Here is a 16,879-nt window from a genome sequence, read left to right as displayed (position 1 = left end):
TTGTTATCCGGCTGGGGCGGGGCCCGTTGTCACTTGGGTGGGCGGGGCTTACCAGGGCAGGGCCCACCGCCGTGGGCGCAGCAGGACCCCCCATCCCCCATGTCCATGTCGTGTCCCCCCCCGCCGTTTGACGCCCCCTGCACCCCGCCCCAAGCACAGGCTCCTCCAGGGGATCGGCTCCTCCTTTATTGGGGACCCCGGGACGGGGACGTGCACCCCCCACCCCACAGCCCACCCATGTCCCTCCCCCCCGGCGCCCTACACGTGGGTCTCCTGCAGCAGCAGGTCCGTGGCGGTGCTGGGCTCGGGGGGGGCCCGGGGGGGGCTGCTCTCCCCGTCTGGCCTCGCCGGCAGCACCCAGGGGGCTTCGGCCTTGCCCGGGGGCTCCTCCCTGGGGGTCTTGGTGCCCGGGGGACGCACCGAGGACGTCGTCTGCTTGGCGATGTCCCACCACAGCACGCCCCGCGGCAGCCGTGTCCGCCTGGTCAGCCCTGCCGGAAAGGGGGGGCCGTGGGGAGGGGCTGGGGTGGGGTGGGGGGGGACCCCGGCGCTGGGTCACGTCCCCCCGCCCGGCCCCCGGCCTCACCTGGCAGGGAGCTGAGCAGAACCCCCATCACCACGGTGGCGAGGGTCCCCAGCGCCCCGTAGTACAGGTAGGAGATGGCGTAGAAGTCACCCACGATGGCCGGCCTGCGAGGGAGGGGTCAGGGACCACAGAGACAGCGGTGTGACGTCACAGTGAGCGAGGGAAGCAGCGCGACGTCACAGGGAACGAGGGAAGCAGTGTGACGCCGCAAGGAACAGGGAACGTGGTGTGATGTCACAAAGAACAAGGAAAGTGCTATGACATCACAAAGAACAAAGAAAGAGTTGTGACATCACAGTGAACAAGGGAAGCAGTGCGAAGTCACAAGGAACAAGGGAAGCAGTATGACATCACAAGGAACAGGGAACGTGGTGTGATGTCACAAAGAACAAGGAAAGTGCTATGACATCACAAAGAACAAGGAAAGAGTTGTGACATCACAGTGAACAGGGAAAGTGCTATGACATCACAAGGAACAAGGAAAATAGTGTGACATCACAGTGAACAAGGGAAGCAGTGCGAAGTCACAAGGAACAAGGGAAGCAGTATGACATCACAAGGAACAGGGAAAGAGTTGTGACATCACAGTGAACAAGGAAAGCAGTGTGATGCCACAGTGAACAGGGAAAGTGCTATGATGTCACAAGGAACAAGGAAAGTAGTGTGACATCACAAGGAACAGGGAAAGAGTTGTGACATCACAGTGAACAGGGAAAGTGGTGTGATGCCACAGTGAACGGAGGAAGTGCTATGACAGCACAAGGAACAAGGAAAGTGGTGTGACATCACAGTGAACAAGGGAAGCAGTGTGACATCACAAGGAACAGGGAAAGTGGTGTGACATCACAGTGCACAAGGAAAGCGATATGTGACATCACAAGGCACAAGGAAAGTGCTATGACATCGCAATGAGCAGGGAAACTGGTGTGACGTCACACAAGGACAGCAGTGTGATGTCAGAGGAGGCCACCCGCGCCTCCAGGACCGCCCCCCCCCCCCCAGCCGCCCCCCTCACCGTGCCGGGGCCGGGGGCTCCTCGCGGGGGGGCAGGGTCCCCAGGAGCACGGTGCGGTTGGCGCCAGCGGTGCGGTTGTAGAGCGGGCAGAGGGCCCCGGCGGCGGGCAGCACCCCCATGGCAGTGGCGCTGGGCGGGTAGAGGGTGCCCCCCACGGCCACCCAGCAGGAGAGGGCGAGGCCGGCGGCCAGGCCCCCCAGCGCGCCCTGCGGCGGAGGAGAGGGGTCTGCCCGGCCCTGGAGCGGGCTGCAGTGGGACCCCCGCAGCCCCCCCCCGCGCCCCCCCGGACTCACGGCCGTGCTGCACATCGGCAGGAACATGCCCAGGACAAAGGCCCCCAGCAGCGGGCCGCTGATCACCCCCATGACGGTGAAGGAGCCCTGGAAGGGGGACGGAGAGCTCGGCCCCACCGCGCCGGCGCGGGGGCTGCGGGGGCTGCGGGGGGCTCAGACGAGGAGGAGGAGGAAGAGGAGGACGGTGCCTGGCTCTGCCCCAGACCCCCCGGCCGGCTCAAGGGCTCTCCAGCACCCGGCGGCGCATGGCCGGGTCCCGCTTGGCTGGGCAGAGCCAGCGGGCAAGTGGGGGGGGGAGGCAGCGGGGTGACCGGTTCGCCGAGGCACCGGATCCGGCTGTGCTCCGCGGGGCTCACCTGCAGCACGCCGCCGCCCAGCAGCGAGGCCAGAGCTGCCACCGTGATGCACGAGGAGCCGTAGATGAGCGCTGCGGGGCAGACGGGAAAGGCTCAGCAGCACGGCAGGGCACGGCGTGGCACGGCACAGGGTGAGGCGGCGTGGCGTGGCACGGCGTGGCACCATGCAGCGCACCGTGGCGTGGCACAAAACAGTGCAGTGCAGGACCGGGGAGCGTGGCACGGCACGGCACGGTGCAGTGCAGCACGACGTGGCACGGCACGGCACGGCACGGCCATGTCCCCACTCACACAGCCCCTTGGAGATGAGGGTCAGCCTCCGCGGTGACAGCGTGGGCAGCCTGGGCTTGACGAGGTCCTCGACGGTGACAGCCGCCATGGCGTTGATGCTGGTGGAGGCCGTGCTGGGGCGCGGGCAGGCGGCAGCGCTCAGCCCCGACGCCAGCAGCCTGGGGGGGGGGGGAAGCCCCCTTCCACGGGGAGGTTTGGGGTCCCCTTGGAGCTAGGGGTACCCCGTCCTCACCTGAGTGTCCCACTGTAGGCACAAGCCAGGAACAGCCCCGGCACCCCCGGGGACGTCTCGAAGATGTCGAGGACCAGATAGGGCATGTACTGGGGGGGAGGCGGCTGCATCGGCGGGGGGCAGGACCCTGGGGGACCCCAACCCCCTGCACTGGGGCTGAGCCGGGGACCCGGGGGTGGGTCCGGCCCCTCCAACCCTCTCGCCCTTCCACCTCGCTGCCTTCAGTTTGGCACTCGAGAGGGCAGAGCCGGCGGGGGCCAGTACCTGGTCGGGGGCCGAGATGTAGCCGGCAAGGAGGGGATCGCAGTCCTTGTACAGCGCAAACATCACAAGGCCACAGGCCACCGCGCTGGAGACGATGCAGAAGAGCCCCACTTGATTCACCAGCAGCGCCCTGCAAGCGCAGAGCGGGAGCACACCCGGCTGAGCAGGGGGGCAGGGACCGTGCAAGGGTGCAAGATCCGTGCGAGGATGCAGGGGCCGTGCAAGGGTCTGTGCAGGGGTACAAGGGCCGTGCAAGAGTGCACAGACCGTGCAGGAGTGCAGTGCCCATGCAAGGGTTCAAGGTCCGTGCAGCGGTGTAGGGTCTGTGCAAGGATGCAGGGGTCATGAAGGGACCGTGCAGGGTCCATGCAAGGGGCCAAGGGTCTGTGCAGGGTCCGCGCATGGGTGCAGGGTCCGTGCGTGGGTGCAGGGTTCCTGCAGGGTCCGTTAGGGGTGCAGGGTCCGTGCATGGTCCGTGCGTGGGTGCAGGGTCCGTGCGTGGGTGCAGGGCCCATGCAAGGGTGCAGAGTTCCTGCAGGGTCCGTGTAGGGGTGCAGGGTCCGTGCATGGTCCATACAGGGGTGCAGGGGCCATGCCAGGGTGCAGGGTTCACGCAGGGGTGCAGGCACTGGGCTCCCCAAGGTGACAGGCTGGTGTGCAGCCATCCCCCCACCCAGAGCAGCCCCTCGCCCCCGTGCACCGTCCCATGCAGAGCGGGATCCAGGCGATGCCCGCGGCCCCGTGGACTCACATCCTGGCCTCCCTCTCGGTCCTGCAGGCCACGTAGCGCTGGACCTGGGCCTGGTTGACGCCGTACATGGAGAGCCAGACCAGCGTGCCGCCCAGCAGGAAGGTCCAGACCGTGTACCGGCTCCGTGGGTCTGGGTTGAAGCTGAGCACAGCGGCACGCCGTCGGGGCGGGGGGCTGAGCCGGGGCCAGCACCGGCCCCCCAGCACCCCGGGGCGGGGGGGAGCAGGGGTCGGCACACGGCAGGGTGGGGGCACTCACTCGCCAAGGTTCACCCTGGAGCCGTTGGCGGCAATGGCCAGCACCCTGGCAGGCCCCCCCACCAGCAGCAACCCCCGGATGATGATGGCGATGAAGCCGGAGAGCATCACGACGACCTGGAAGACGTCTGTCCAGATGACAGCCTTCATCCCGCCCTGTGCCAGACCGAGCCATGGGTGAGCTCCGGGGACCCCCGGGGACCCCCAGGACCCCCCGCTCCCACACTGACTATGGTGGTGTAGAAGGTGCAGATGACTCCGGTGGAGAGCAGGGACGCCCAGATGTCCAGACCGGTCACTGAAGGAGAAGGAAGGTGCTGAGCAGAGCCCCAGACGATGCCTGGGGTGGGACAGGACTGAGGTGTCCCCAGGGCAGTGACAGGGACGCGACGGGGAGCAGCTCCCACGTCCCCACCGCACCTTGGTTGAGGATCAGGGCGGGGGCGTAGATGACGATCCCCGTGTACAACATCTGCGGGAAGAAGGGGGGGGTCAGCGCCCCGGCCCCCCCCCCCCGCCGTGGGCATGGGGCAGGTGACGGCTGCGCCAGCGGGGACGGGGACGAAGGGGGCCGGTGCCGCCCGAGCTCAGCGCTGGGAAAACACTGGGGTTTTCATTCAAAACAGGGCTCCTGCCGGGCGTTGTTTGCTTTGAGTCACGGAAAACACAAGCACGGGAACAAGGGCTCTTCCCGGGGGTTCAGGGCAGCCGGCACGGCCGGATCCCAGCCCCCCCCCCCCCGCCGGGTGCTGCGGCCCCACCGTCCCCGTCCCACCCGCGCACCGCGGACACGCACCGTGGCCACCACGTACTGCACGGTCCCGCACAGCCGGACGCTCCTGCTGAACCGACGCTCCAGGTACTGGGGACAAGGACGAGGGAGCGTCTCGGGGCTGTGCGGGGCACCCCGGGGGCTGCTCCGGGGCACGATGCGGGGCAGGATGTGTCCCCCTGCCCCCCCCACCCCATGCCCACCTCGTAGGTGCTGGTGAGCCCCAGGCGGTAGAAAACGGGGAGGAAGAGCTGGGCGGTGAGCAGCGTGTTGAGCAGCTGCCCCAAGCACATCCAGAGGAATTTGGCTCCGTAGCGGTACGCCTCCGCCGGCACCCCCAGCACCTGGATGGCCGACATGAAGCTGGCTGACAGTGAGAGCCCCACGGGTAGCGCCGACATCCGTCGTCCCCCCGTGAAAAAATCCTCTGAGGTTTTCTGGCCGCCTTTAGCGAGGCCGTGGAAGAGCCCGATGCCGGTGGAGACGAGCAGCATCAGCCCGAAGACGCCGTAGTCCCAGAGGCTGAAGGTGAGCCGCTCCGGCACCCACACCTCCAGGCTCCCCGCGGGGGCCAGCGTGGCGGCTGCAGCGAGGGGGGAACCCCCGGCTGGCGACCTGCAGAGTGGATGGGGACGCGGCACGGGGACACGGCACGCACGGCTGGGCCAGGGCACAGTGGCACCGGCGCATCCGAGAGCGGCGAGACTGGAAGGGGAGAAAACTCGGTGCTATTATCAACTGACATTCAACGCGCGGCAAAAAAAAGGACCAAGCACGGAGTGGGGAGCGTGGCTGCCGCCCCGTCCCGTCCCATCCCGTCCCGTCCCATCCCCGTCCCCAGGAAGGTCCGTGCTGAGCGGCCGGGCGGCTGTTTGGCTGCACAGGGCGAAATCCCAAGGTGCAGAAGGGGACTGCCCGAGCTCAGCAAGGGAATCGTCCCGAATACCTCCCGGATCGGTGTACGCAGGGAGCGGAGAGCGGCAGCGCCTGGTCCGGCTGCTCCGGAGGACACTGGGCACCGGCTCCTCCGTGGCTCCAGGGAAGCGTCGGCACCCGAAGGATGCGGCCGGGATGGAGCGATCCCCCCCCCCGCCGCCAGCACAAACAGGGAGGGGCAGAGCTGCCACCGGAGCCAAATTTATCTCCAACCGAGGGGACAAAACAAACCAAAGCTAAACCTTTACCCAGAAAAAAAAATGCAGCTTGTTTGCAGGCAGCTGCCCGCAGGCCGGCAAGGACCCGGTGCTGAGGCTGGGAGGAGGAGAGCGGGGGGCTGCCCGGTGGTCCCTGGGGACGCAGGGAGCTCGGCGGGTCGGAGGAGGCTGCTGCGACGTCCTCGGCGGGCGTTGAGGCGGCGGCGGTGGGGGGAGCGGGGCCGTGGTGAGGGGCCGACCGTGCCTCCAGCTCCTCCAGCCCACGGGAGGCAGGTTCAGGCCGGCGGGGAGGGACCCTTGGTGGGGCGGACGGAGCCGTCGGGGGCCTCATCCATAACCCCTTCCCTCCCGCACGCCCCGGCACCGGCTAGCCCCGAGTCACGCTGCTCCCTCTGCCCTGCCGGGAGTCGGCCGCTCATCCCGGGGAGCGCGGGGCCGGCGGGATGGCTTCGGCCATTGGGATACGTGGCACCCGGTGCGCGGGGCTGGACGGCTTCCTCATTCCTTAGCACAAACGCTGCTTTGTCTCACCCGGCCCCCGGCCAGGTTTGTCCCACGGGGATTCCCCCCTGTCCTGTCCCAAACCCCGAGGACGAGCCTGGGGTTGGGACCGGGGAAGAGCCCCGACACGGGGACAGAGCCGCCACGGGGGCACTGTCCCCATCGAGGCGTCACCGTGGGGCAAACGAGGGTCCCTGGTCCCCGGGGTCTGGCTCCAGCCCTGGTGGCCTTGTCCCCAACGCCTGTCCCCGGGGCAGGGCAGGACAGGAGCCCTCCTTCTCCGCCTTCGCCTCTTTGCCGAGCCGGTTAGAGCGGCAGAAACGGGGAAAAAAACAACGAAAGGCAGCTGCTGGGCCCGGCCACATCCGCCAGCGGGTGTGTGCCAAGCCGCATGGCACCAGGGCCGGGCACACGCCCAGCCCCACGGCAGCCCCAAAGGCCCCGGCAGCACCCTGGGGCTGGGCTGGCTGGGACGGGAGCGGGGCGAAGGGGCTGAGCCCGTCCCAGCGGGGCCGTGAGTGGGGCAGGGAGGGTCCCAGCAACGGGGTGCAGGGGAGGGCAGGGGTGTGTGAGCAGCACCCAGCCCGGCACCCCGTGGGGACAGGACGGGGACTGGGATGCCCCTGGCAGAGCATCGCCCATCCCTGCGGTACCCACGGCACCCGGAGGCGGCAGGACCAGCGAGGTGCCCAATGAGGTGCCCAGCACCAAGTGGGGTGCCCGGGGCTCCCTGCCCCTTCGCTGCCCGGCTGGTCCCTGCACCCTTGGGTGGCTCCTTTCTGCCCTCACCCTGTACCCCCTCCCTCACCAGGAAGCCACCCGCCGCGGAGGCTGCGGGCAGGAAGGAAGTCACCAAGGGGACTTTTTGACTCTCTCCTTCGCTCGCAGCCTCCGAGCAGCCGCCTACGCAGGACAGGAACCCCGACCTGGTGGCACAGCCCTGCCCGGGACCCGCTCCCTGGGGCTGGAGCACACGAGCGCCGGCGAGGCCGCTGGCACGGCAGCAGGTACCGCACCGGCACCGGGGGCTTGGCGGGGTCCGGCCAGCCCAGGCGGGCACGGGGATGGGGCTGAATCCTCCCTGCCCACGCCTGGGAGCGATGCAGGGCATGGGCCGGCTGGAGAGGAGGGGAGGCCGTGGGACAGGCTGGGGATGGTGGGAGAAAGGGCTGTGTGCCTCGGTTTCCCCTTCATCCTTCTCAGGACGGGCTCACCCCAGCCCTGGAGATCCTGCAGGCTTGGCCGCGGGGTTTTACCCTGGGAGGGGGGGAGGATGATGAGGAAAATGCGTGGGGAAGGACACGCACGGGGCAAGGTCCTGCCCCACACGGGGGGGGACGGTGCGGCCACTGGGGACCGTGCCGCTGGCTGAGCCCCCTCCTCCTTGCAGCGCCCGCCATGGCCTCGCTGGCCGAGGACACCCCCCTGATCAGGAAGCGCTCCTGCAGCCTCTCCTCCACCGAGACCGGCACCCTCCAGGTGTACCTGTACCACCAGGCGCCCACCCTGCCCAGCCCCCCCGGCACCACCGCCGGCATCCTCACCTTCACCTTCGGCGAGTACACGGCCGAGGAGCTGTGTGTCCGTGCCGCCAAAGCCTGCGGTGAGCATCATCCCCCAGCGCCGGCGGGCTCAGGGCAGCGGCCGTGGGCTCGGGGTACCAGCCGTGCCCGTCCTTGGCGGGGGGTCACAGCGCGGCTCCGTCCCCAGGCGTGCTGCCCGTCTGCCACCCGCTCTTTGCCCTGGCCACTGAGGATCTCAGCTGCTGGTTCCCCCCCAACCACCTCTTCACCGTCGATGACTCCCACAGCCAGGTCGTGGTGTACAGGATCAGGTACAGCCTGCGGGGACGCGGCCAGCCCAGCCCCAGCCCGGCTCCCTGGGGAGTCTCTGATGGCTGATAGGGGCTGTACGCCGGGCAGGATGCGGCGCTGAGCCCCCTCCGTTCTCCCCACCAGGTTCTTTTTCCCCAACTGGTGTGGGCTGGGACAGTCCCACCGCTTCCAGCTGCTGAATGACCGGGTCAGCCCCATCCTGGACTACCCCGTCATCGATTACCTTTTTGCCCAGGTGAGCCCTTCCAGGCTGATGTCCCTGTCCCCAACACCTGGGGCCGCAGGGCAAGGTCCCACGTGGCTGCTCAGATGTGTGGGATATGTGAAGCTCGGTGTAGTGATGGCCGTCGCTGCCCTGGGCCGTGCCGCCCTCCTCCAGCACCCATTGACCCCTAGCCATGATGCCTGCGGGACGTGGGTCCTCCCACCCAGCTTGGCTGGAGCTGCTTGTGGGCATCCCACACTGGGCACGGGGCACCCCAGTTTGCTGAGGTGGGGGTCACTGCGTCCCCTGGGTGATGCACGCCCCAGGGACGGAGCCAGCTCCGCTGCCCCCCAGGCAGCAGCAAGAAACCAGAGCCCGGGGCAGGACATGACTGACGTGGGCAGCGGGGCACAGGGCTGGAGTCACCCCACCACCCCACAGCCAGCCCAGCACAACGGGGGGGTCAGCAGGGGCCACCCTGGCAGCTCCCGTTAGCTGGGGGGGGGACGATACCTGCCACGGCCTTGTGCACGGAGGGGTCTTGGGGCGCATCGGGTGTCCTGGCTGCAGCACCCCCGGGCAGGAGACGGACCCGGTGTGGGCAGTGGTGTGTTGGCGCGGGGAGCCCCCCACCCATCCCCTGCACCCTCCCCAGTCCCGCAGTGATTTCATCGGGGGACGCGTGGCGGTGGCGCTGAGCCTGCCCACGCAGGAGGAGTGCCTGAGCCTGGCCGTGCTGGACATGCTGCGCATCGCCAAGGAGAAGCGACAGAGCCCCGATGAGGTCTTCAGCCATGTCAGGTGAGCCAGGGTGCTGGGGGCTGTGGGGACAGCCCGGCACCCGTCGGGACAGCCCGGCACCCGTCGGGACAGCCCGGTGTCCCTGGGGACAGCCTGGTACCCACCACTACCTCACCTCCCCATCCCCGTCAGCTACAAGTCCTGCATCCCCGAGCCGCTGCGGTGCCAGATCCAGCAGCACAGCTTCCTCACCCGCAAGCGCATCCGCCGCCACTTCAGCAAATCCCTGCGGAGGATCGGGGGCTGCCAGACGGACGGGTGTTACCTGAAGCTCAAGTACCTGCTGGACCTGGAGCGGCTGCAGCGGCGCTGGGCGGAGGAGAGTTTCATCGTGCGCTCGCCCGGCTCCGCCGCGGACATCGCCATCCACGTGGCTGGCGATAGCGGCATCTCCTGGAGCTGCTGCGGCTCTGAGGTGCGGGCGGGTGGCCGTGCTGGGGGGGGGGGGGTGTCCAGTGGCGGGATGGATGGGGGTGCATAGAGACCACGCCCGGTCGTGTCCCCCACAGAGCCGCCAGCACTTCTGCGACTTCCCCGACATCGTCGACATCAGCATCAAGCAGGCGAGCCGGGAGGGCGGCCCCGTGGAGAACCGCGTCGTCACCCTCACCAAGACGGACAACCGGGTGTTGGTGAGCCGGGGGGGCGTGGGGGGAGCCTCGGTGGGGTGGGGGGGTCAGTGTGGGGCTGACCCCCCGCCCCGTCTCGCCCAGGAGGTGGAGTTCCCCACGCTGCGGGAAGCCCGCTCCTTCGTGGCTCTCATCGACGGCTACTACCGCCTGACCGCAGACACCCACCACTACTTCTGCAAGGAGGTGGCCCCCCCCCGGCTGCTGGAGGACATGGAGAACCAGTGCCACGGGCCCATCAGGTGGGTGCCGGGGACACCCCCCTCACCCCCCCCAACCCACAGGCGATGGGGGAAGAAATCACTTGGGTTGGAGTCACAAGAGCGGTGAGCACCGGTCCCCATCCTGCTCGCTGGGCCGGTGATGCTCAGCCCACCCTGGTGCCCGCCGGGTTTTGGGAGACCGTGGTGGAGGGGTGAGCAGTGGGGGTCCCCAGGGTGTCCCCAAGGGGGACCACACCGCGCCCGACCCAGCCCTGCCGTCCGCAGCTCTGAGTTCGCAGTGAACAAGCTGAAGGTGGCCGGGAGCCACCCGGGGCTGTACCTGCTGCGCCGGAGCCCACAGGACTTCGACAGCTACCTGCTGACCGTCTGCGCCGAGGTGAGACCGGCACCGGCACCGGCACTGGCACCGGCACCGGCTGGGGACTGGGGTGCCGGCACCGCGCAGCATCGTGCGGGGTCCTGTGCCGGGTGCTGCGGGTGTCACCGGGAGCGGGGAGGGAAACGCCAGGCTGGACCCGGTGCTCGCAGGGACGGTGCCATCGGCGATGGCCTTTGGGGCGGGCACGGCCCCGGGGCTGCTACGGGCACCCCGGGGCAGGAGGGGCTCGGGGCGGGGGGGGCTCCTGGGGGGGACCCTGTGCCATTGAGCCCCGCTCTTGCCCCGCAGACCGGCTCCGGCCAGGACTACAAGCGCTGCCTGATCCGCAGGGACGAGGATGGGAACTTCTGGCTCTCGGGGGTGCCCCGGCGGTTCTGCAGCCTGCGGGAGCTGCTCGACACCTACGGGTGCTGCGGGCTGCAGGCAGAGGGTGTCCGCATGCGCCTGGCTGCCTGCTGCCCGCCCCTGCCCAAAGGTGACGCCGCCGTGCCGGGGCGGGGCCGGGGCAGGGCTCGCGGCAGTGTGACGTCACAGATCAGGCTGTGTGACGTCAGAGAGCAGGCTGTGTCGTCACAGAGCGGGCTGGGTGACATCATATAGCAGGCTGTGCAATTCATATAATGAGCTATGTGACATCACAGAGCAGGCTGTGTGACATCACAGAGCAAGCCATATCATCATAGAGTGGGCTGCATGACATCAGAGAGCAGGCTGTGATGTCATGGGGCAGGCTGTGTGACGTCACAGCGTGGACACAGCCTGTCCCAGCTGCCCCTCACGGCCGTGTGTGTGTGTGTGCGTGTGTGTGTGTGTGTGTCCCCGCAGAGAAGTCCAACCTGCTGATCGTGCGGAGCGGCTGTCCCCGGGCCCCCAGCTCCCCCGCCGCCCCCCGCCGCGGCCTCAGCCAGATGATGTTCCACAAGATCGATGCCCAGAGCCTCACGCGGGTACTGGGGCGGGGGGGCTGGGGTGCTGGTGGGATGGGGTGTGTGGGCTGGGACCCCCCCGCCATGGGCTGGGACCCCCCCCGGCAGCGTTCCCGTCTCGTGGCAGGGCGAGAGCCTGGGCCAGGGCTCCTTCACCCAGATCTACAAGGGCATCAAGCGGGACCAGGAGGAGGACGGGTACTACCAGACCGAGGTGGTGCTCAAGGTCATGGACGGCAGCCACCGCAACTGCTCCGAGGTGAGGCGGGAGCAGCCCCCCAACCTGGCACCGGGGGGATCCCCGCAGCCCCAGCCCTGAGCCAGCCTCTCCCCGCTCCCAGTCCTTCCTGGAGGCAGCCAGCATCATGAGCCAGCTCTCCCACAAGCACCTGGTCCTGCTGCATGGCGTCAGCCTCGGGAAGGACAGTGAGTGCCCGTCCCCCTCGCCGTGCATCGCCGTGCCACGGCTGCGCTGCCGGGAGGGCACGCGCCAGCCCTGCCCGTGCCGTATCCCCGCAGGTATCATGGTGCAGGAGTACGTCAGGTACGGGCCCCTGGACCTCTACCTGAAGAAGAACCAAGGTGAGGGCAAGGTGACGACGAGCTGGAAGCTGCAGGTGGCCAAGCAGCTGGCGTACGCCCTCAACTACCTGGTGAGCCGGTTGCCGGCACAGCACCGAGCATCAGTGTCCCGCAGTCCACGTGTCCTGCAGCTCCTGCGTGTCAGCGTCCCACAGCTCTCCCATGTCCTCATCCCACGGCTCCCACGCATTTGTGTCCGGCAGCTCCAATGCGTCCGCGTTCTGTGGCTCCTGTGGCTGCATCCTTCAGCACCTGTGCATCCGTGTCCACAGCTCCTGCGTATCCATGTCCCACGACTCCCATGTATCTGTGTCCCACAGCCCCCACGTATCCGTGTCCCACGACTTCCATGCATCCGTGTCCCACAGCCCCCGCGTATCCGTGTCCCACGACTCCCATGTACCCGTGTCCCACAGCCCCCGCGTATCTGTGTCCCACGACTCCCATGTACCCGTGTCCCACAGCCCCGCGTATCTGTGTCCCACAGCCCCCACGTATCCGTGTCCCACGACTCCCATGTACCCGTGTACCACAGCCCCCGCGTATCCGTGTCCCACAGCCCCCGCGTATCCGTGTCCCACGACTCCCATGTACCCGTGTCCCACAGCCCCTGCGTATCTGTGTCCCACAGCCCCCACGTATCCGTGTCCCACGACTCCCATGTATCCGTGTCCCACGACTCCCATGTATCCGTGTCCCACAGCCCCCACGTATCCGTGTCCCACGACTCCCATGTATCCGTGTCCCACGACTCCCATGCATCCCTGTCAGTTCACCCCGGTTGGCACTGGCTCTGCCCTACGCATGGGGCTGCCCCACGGGCCCGGGCTGTGCTGACGGTCCTGGTCCCTCTCCCCTCTCCAGGAGGACAAGAGAATCACCCACGGCAACGTCTCTGCTAAGAAGGTGCTGCTGACCCGGGAGGGGGACCCGAGCAGCCCCCCCTTCATCAAGCTCAACGACCCCGGCGTCAGCGTCACCATCCTGGCTAAGGAGAGTAAGTCCCCGGGCTGACCCAGCGTGCCACGTGGGGGGGGGGTGGCAGGGCCCCCCCCGGTGGTGCTGAGCAGGGCTGTCCCCCTCTTCCCAGTGCTGGTGGAGCGCATCCCCTGGGTGGCCCCCGAGTGCCTCAGTGACCCCAAGAGCCTGGCGCTGCCGGCCGACAAGTGGAGCTTCGGGGCGACCCTCTGGGAGATCTTCAGTGGTGGCAACATGCCGCTGAGCCTGCTGGAGCCCCAGAAGGTGAGGCTGCCCCGTCCCGCTGCACCCCAACCCCCCCTGCCCCATCCTGCTGCACCCTGACCCCCCTGCCCTGTCCTGCTGCACCCTGATCCCCCTGCCCTGTCCTGCTGCACCCTGATCCCCCTGCCCTGTCCCACTGCACCCCAACCCCCCTGCCCCATCCTGCCCCATCCTGCTGCACCCTGACCCCCCCTGCCCCGTGCTGCTGCACCCTGATCCCCCCGCCCCATCCTGCTGCACCCCACCCCCCCCGCCCCGTCCTGCTGCACCCCGACCCCCCCGCCCCGTCCTGCTGCACCCCGACCCCCCCGTCCCTTCCAGCTGCACCTGGGCTCTGCTCCCCCACCCACTGCCCGGAGAAGAGCACGTGCTGCCCATCGCCCCCCCGGGATTTCTCTGCCGGCCAGAGGCTCTGGTGACGCAGGTCACACTGGAAAAGGGGCATCGCTGGGGGGACATGGGCACCCTGGGGCTTGCAGGGCTCCAGAGCACCCTCCCGCCCCGGTGTAGAGCAGAGGTGGCCGTGGGGCCCGGTGCTGCGGGGATGGGCGGTAACCAACCCCCCCAGCCTAAAATCCCACAGCCTTTGGGTGATGCTCAGGGCAAGGGGTTTGCAAAGCTTGGTGTGGAGCGTGGGGGCTGTTTGGGGTCTGCCTGGGGGGGGCATGGGGCCGGGCACCCCGCAGCCAGCCTGAGCACCCTCTCCCGCCCCCACAGAAGCTGGATTTCTACCAGAACAGCCTCCAGCTCCCCGCACCGAAGTGGACAGAGCTGGCCACGCTCATCGCGCAGTGCATGGACTACCAGCCCTGCCGCCGGCCCTGCTTCCGCGCCCTCATCCGGGACCTCAACAGCCTCATCACCTCCGGTGGGCCCCAGGATGGGGGGGGGTACGGGCTCTGCACCCCCACGGTGCCCTCACCGCCTGCCTCCCCCCAGATTACGAGCTGCTCTCGGACCTGTCGCCCGCCAACGTGACGCTCCGGGACAGCTTCTGGGGGTACGAGCCCCTCGCCATGGGCCAGGACCCCACGCACTTCGAGGAGCGGCACCTCAAGTACATCTCGCTGCTGGGCAAGGTGAGGGGGGGGCAGAGAGGGCTCCGTCCCACACGCACGTGTGCAAGGCTCAGTGCACGAGCGTCCTGCAACCCCGCCCTCATACCTGCATCTGGGACACGAAACATCCCCTGCTCACAGGGGGGATGCTTTGCCCTGCAAAGCTGAGGAACGCTTGGTTTGTGCCCCGTGCGTGGGAGCTGGGGGGGGCACCAGGCACTGGGAACATGGTGAGGATCTCTGGGTCCCCCCCAAGGCACCCCAGCATCCCACATCCCCTCCCGGCTCTCCCCGGCCAGGGCAACTTTGGGAGCGTGGAGCTGTGCCGCTACGACCCGCTGGGCGACAGCACGGGCGAGCTGGTGGCGGTGAAGAAGCTGCAGCAGGATTCGGCCAAGGAGCTGCAGGATTTCGAGAGGGAGATCCAGATCCTGCACTCGCTGCAGCACGACTTCATCGTCCAGTACCGGGGCGTGTGCTACAGCCGGGGTGAGCACGGCGTGGGGCAGGGAGCGGGCAGGGAACGGGCAGGGCTCCCGGCAGTGATGCTGCCCGCACCCGGCTCTGCCCGCATCCCGGCCGGCAGGTGACGGATCTGCGCGCAGGGCGGCGCGGACTGCGGCTGGTGATGGAGTACCTGCCCAACGGCTGCCTGCGGGACTACCTGCAGAAGAACCAGCCCCGCCTGGACCACAGGACCCTGCTCCTCTACGCCTGGCAGATCTGCAAGGTGGGACCCGGGGGGCCGGTGGCCAAGGGGGTCCTGGTCTCCTGCGGGGGGGGACGGATGGGGACGGAGCAATGCCGCAGCTCACCCAGGGGTCGCGGTCCGGCTGGGATGAGCCCCCGGGGATGCTGCCGGGTCCCGGCCCCAGCGAGCGGCTGCGTCTCGCGCAGGGCATGGAGTACCTGGGAGTGCAGCGCTGCGTGCACCGGGACCTGGCCAGCAGGAACATCCTGGTGGAGAGCGAGACCCATGTCAAGATCGGGGATTTTGGGCTGGCCAAGCTGCTGCCGCAGGACAAGGACTATTACGTGGTGCGGGAGCCTGGCCAGAGCCCCGTCTTCTGGTGAGGGTGGCACTGGGGCAGGGGGGACGACGTGGGGCTGCCGTCCCGGCCGGATCCGGTGCTCAGCACCGTCCCGCTGGCAGGTACGCACCCGAGTCCCTGGCAGACAACATCTTCTCGCGGGCATCTGACATTTGGAGCTTCGGGGTGCTCCTCTACGAGCTCTTCACCTACAGCAACAAGAGCAAGAGCCCCTCGGAGGTGAGACCCCCCCCTCCCCAGGGCTGGGGTCCCTCTGCCCGCACCCTGGATCCGTTACCTTTGGGATGAGCCCCCCCCTCCACGCTGACGGCATCCCCATGCCTGCAGGAGTTCCTCCGCATGATGGGCACCGAGAAGATGGCGCAGATCATCTGCCATTTGCTGGAGCTCCTGAAGGACAACCGGCGTCTCCCAGCGCCGGCCAGTTGCCCGGTGGAGGTGAGAGCCCTGCCCGGGCTGGTGGGGGCTCCTGGGGGCCACCCAGCTTCCCCTGACGGCCCCGTCCCTTGTCCCCAGGTCTACACGCTGATGCTGAGCTGCTGGGCCTTCACCCCCAGTGCCAGACCCACCTTCGGGGAGCTGGCCCCCAAGATCGAGGCGCTGCGGGACGGACGGAGCAAAGCCCACGGGTAGCCCCCCCCCCAACCCCAGCCACCCTCCCGAGCTGGGACCCCAGGGTTGCTGCTGCAGCCCCCAGCCACCCACCTCCCTCCCCATCCCCAGGCGGTGACAGACAGACAGACGGACGCACGGACACGGTGATGCTCCGACAGCGGCGGGGCCAGCGGAGGGGCAGCAGCGCGGGTGGACGCGGCCCCCGTCACTTCCCACCATGCAATGTCCCCCCGCATCCCCCGGACACGGGCACCGCACAGCTCCCTGCCTGCAGCAGGCAGACACCCCCCCCCCCCGCGATGCCACTTGCCTTTTACCCCACGTGTGCCTGTCGCTGCCCCCGCCACAGTGGGATTCGGCCGTTTTCTAGTAAAGTTTGGTAAATTTGGCAGCTGGGGGGAAGCGAGAGAGGATGCACAGGGGACACCGGGGAGAGGGGACACCGGGGAGAGGGGACACCGGGGACCAGTCGCTGTGGAGCTGCTGGGGGAGGTGGGCTGGGAGGGGTGAGGGTGCCCACGGGACGGATGTGGGGGTCCCCGGCTCAGCACTCACCGCAGGCTTTCCGGGGGGGGGTGTGACTCCAGTGGGCACCCCCGCACGAGGCCACGAGGGTGCGGATGAACTTGCGTGCCTGTCCCCCCCCCTCCAGCCCGCTCGTGGGGCCCTCGCTGAGGGCAAACGCCCACCCCAGTGGGGTGAGGGGTTCCCCTTGCTCCCCCCAAGCCGGCCCTGTCCTCCCTGCACCCCAGTCGCCCAGGAAGGCTGCAGGCCCCACGCCCTCATTAACAACACGGGTTCGTTTATTCTCCCCCTGGTGCCTCATGACTCCTCTGGCCTCCGGAAGGCAGATTTGGGG

General features: G+C 68.5%; 2 protein-coding genes across 3 annotated transcripts; one reads left to right on the top strand and one right to left on the bottom strand.

Moving 5' to 3' along the window:
* Positions 1–167: 167 nt before the first annotated feature.
* SLC5A5 (solute carrier family 5 member 5) lies at positions 168–6,302 on the bottom strand. Its single transcript, XM_054805958.1, has 15 exons — positions 6,211–6,302; positions 5,021–5,432; positions 4,842–4,907; positions 4,466–4,517; positions 4,276–4,385; positions 4,047–4,201; positions 3,789–3,929; positions 3,038–3,167; positions 2,774–2,862; positions 2,542–2,654; positions 2,251–2,321; positions 1,895–1,981; positions 1,602–1,807; positions 587–690; positions 168–491 (listed from the first exon to the last, which is right to left on the bottom strand). The coding sequence occupies exons 1-15, from the start codon at positions 6,300–6,302 to the stop codon at positions 259–261; spliced, it is 2,061 nt and encodes a 686-aa protein (XP_054661933.1). The 3' UTR covers positions 168–258.
* Positions 6,303–7,047: 745 nt separating this feature from the next.
* Positions 7,048–16,404, top strand: JAK3 (Janus kinase 3). 2 transcript variants are annotated; one of them, XM_054805718.1, is made up of 26 exons: positions 7,048–7,157; positions 7,361–7,479; positions 7,863–8,075; positions 8,183–8,306; positions 8,431–8,542; positions 9,168–9,313; positions 9,446–9,728; positions 9,823–9,945; positions 10,027–10,184; positions 10,431–10,542; positions 10,834–11,020; positions 11,371–11,492; positions 11,599–11,730; positions 11,813–11,897; positions 11,991–12,124; positions 12,918–13,050; positions 13,144–13,295; positions 14,013–14,163; positions 14,235–14,374; positions 14,653–14,842; positions 14,959–15,083; positions 15,251–15,423; positions 15,507–15,624; positions 15,733–15,843; positions 15,922–16,034; positions 16,129–16,404. In XM_054805718.1, exons 1-26 carry the CDS (start codon positions 7,090–7,092, stop codon positions 16,133–16,135), a joined length of 3,531 nt encoding a protein of 1,176 aa, XP_054661693.1. In that variant the 5' UTR covers positions 7,048–7,089; the 3' UTR covers positions 16,136–16,404. The 2 variants fall into 2 exon arrangements, with proteins under 2 accessions (XP_054661693.1, XP_054661692.1); XM_054805717.1 differs by having other exon boundaries at positions 7,152–7,169.
* The last annotated feature ends 475 nt before the right edge of the window (positions 16,405–16,879 follow it).

The sequence above is a fragment of the Grus americana genome, chromosome 28 (genome assembly GCF_028858705.1).
Source record: "Grus americana isolate bGruAme1 chromosome 28, bGruAme1.mat, whole genome shotgun sequence".
Lineage (NCBI taxonomy): Eukaryota > Metazoa > Chordata > Aves > Gruiformes > Gruidae > Grus > Grus americana.
This window is presented reverse-complemented; position numbering and strand designations above follow the sequence as displayed.

Bases quoted from the DNA above. Each gene is read 5' to 3' on its own strand.
- JAK3 (XM_054805718.1), top strand. From the start codon at position 7,090: ATGCCCCTGGCAGAGCATCGCCCATCCCTGCGGTACCCACGGCACCCG. The intron at 11,493-11,598 runs GTACTGGGGCGG...GTCTCGTGGCAG, and splicing joins ATGCCCAGAGCCTCACGCGG to GGCGAGAGCCTGGGCCAGGG. The intron at 13,296-14,012 runs GTGAGGCTGCCC...CCGCCCCCACAG, and splicing joins GCCTGCTGGAGCCCCAGAAG to AAGCTGGATTTCTACCAGAA.
- SLC5A5 (XM_054805958.1), bottom strand. From the start codon at position 6,302: ATGAGGCCCCCGACGGCTCCGTCCGCCCCACCAAGGGTCCCTCCCCGC. The intron at 3,168-3,788 runs GTGAGTCCACGG...CTGCGCTTGCAG, and splicing joins ACCGAGAGGGAGGCCAGGAT to GGCGCTGCTGGTGAATCAAG. The intron at 2,322-2,541 runs GTGAGTGGGGAC...TCTGCCCCGCAG, and splicing joins CCTCATCTCCAAGGGGCTGT to CGCTCATCTACGGCTCCTCG.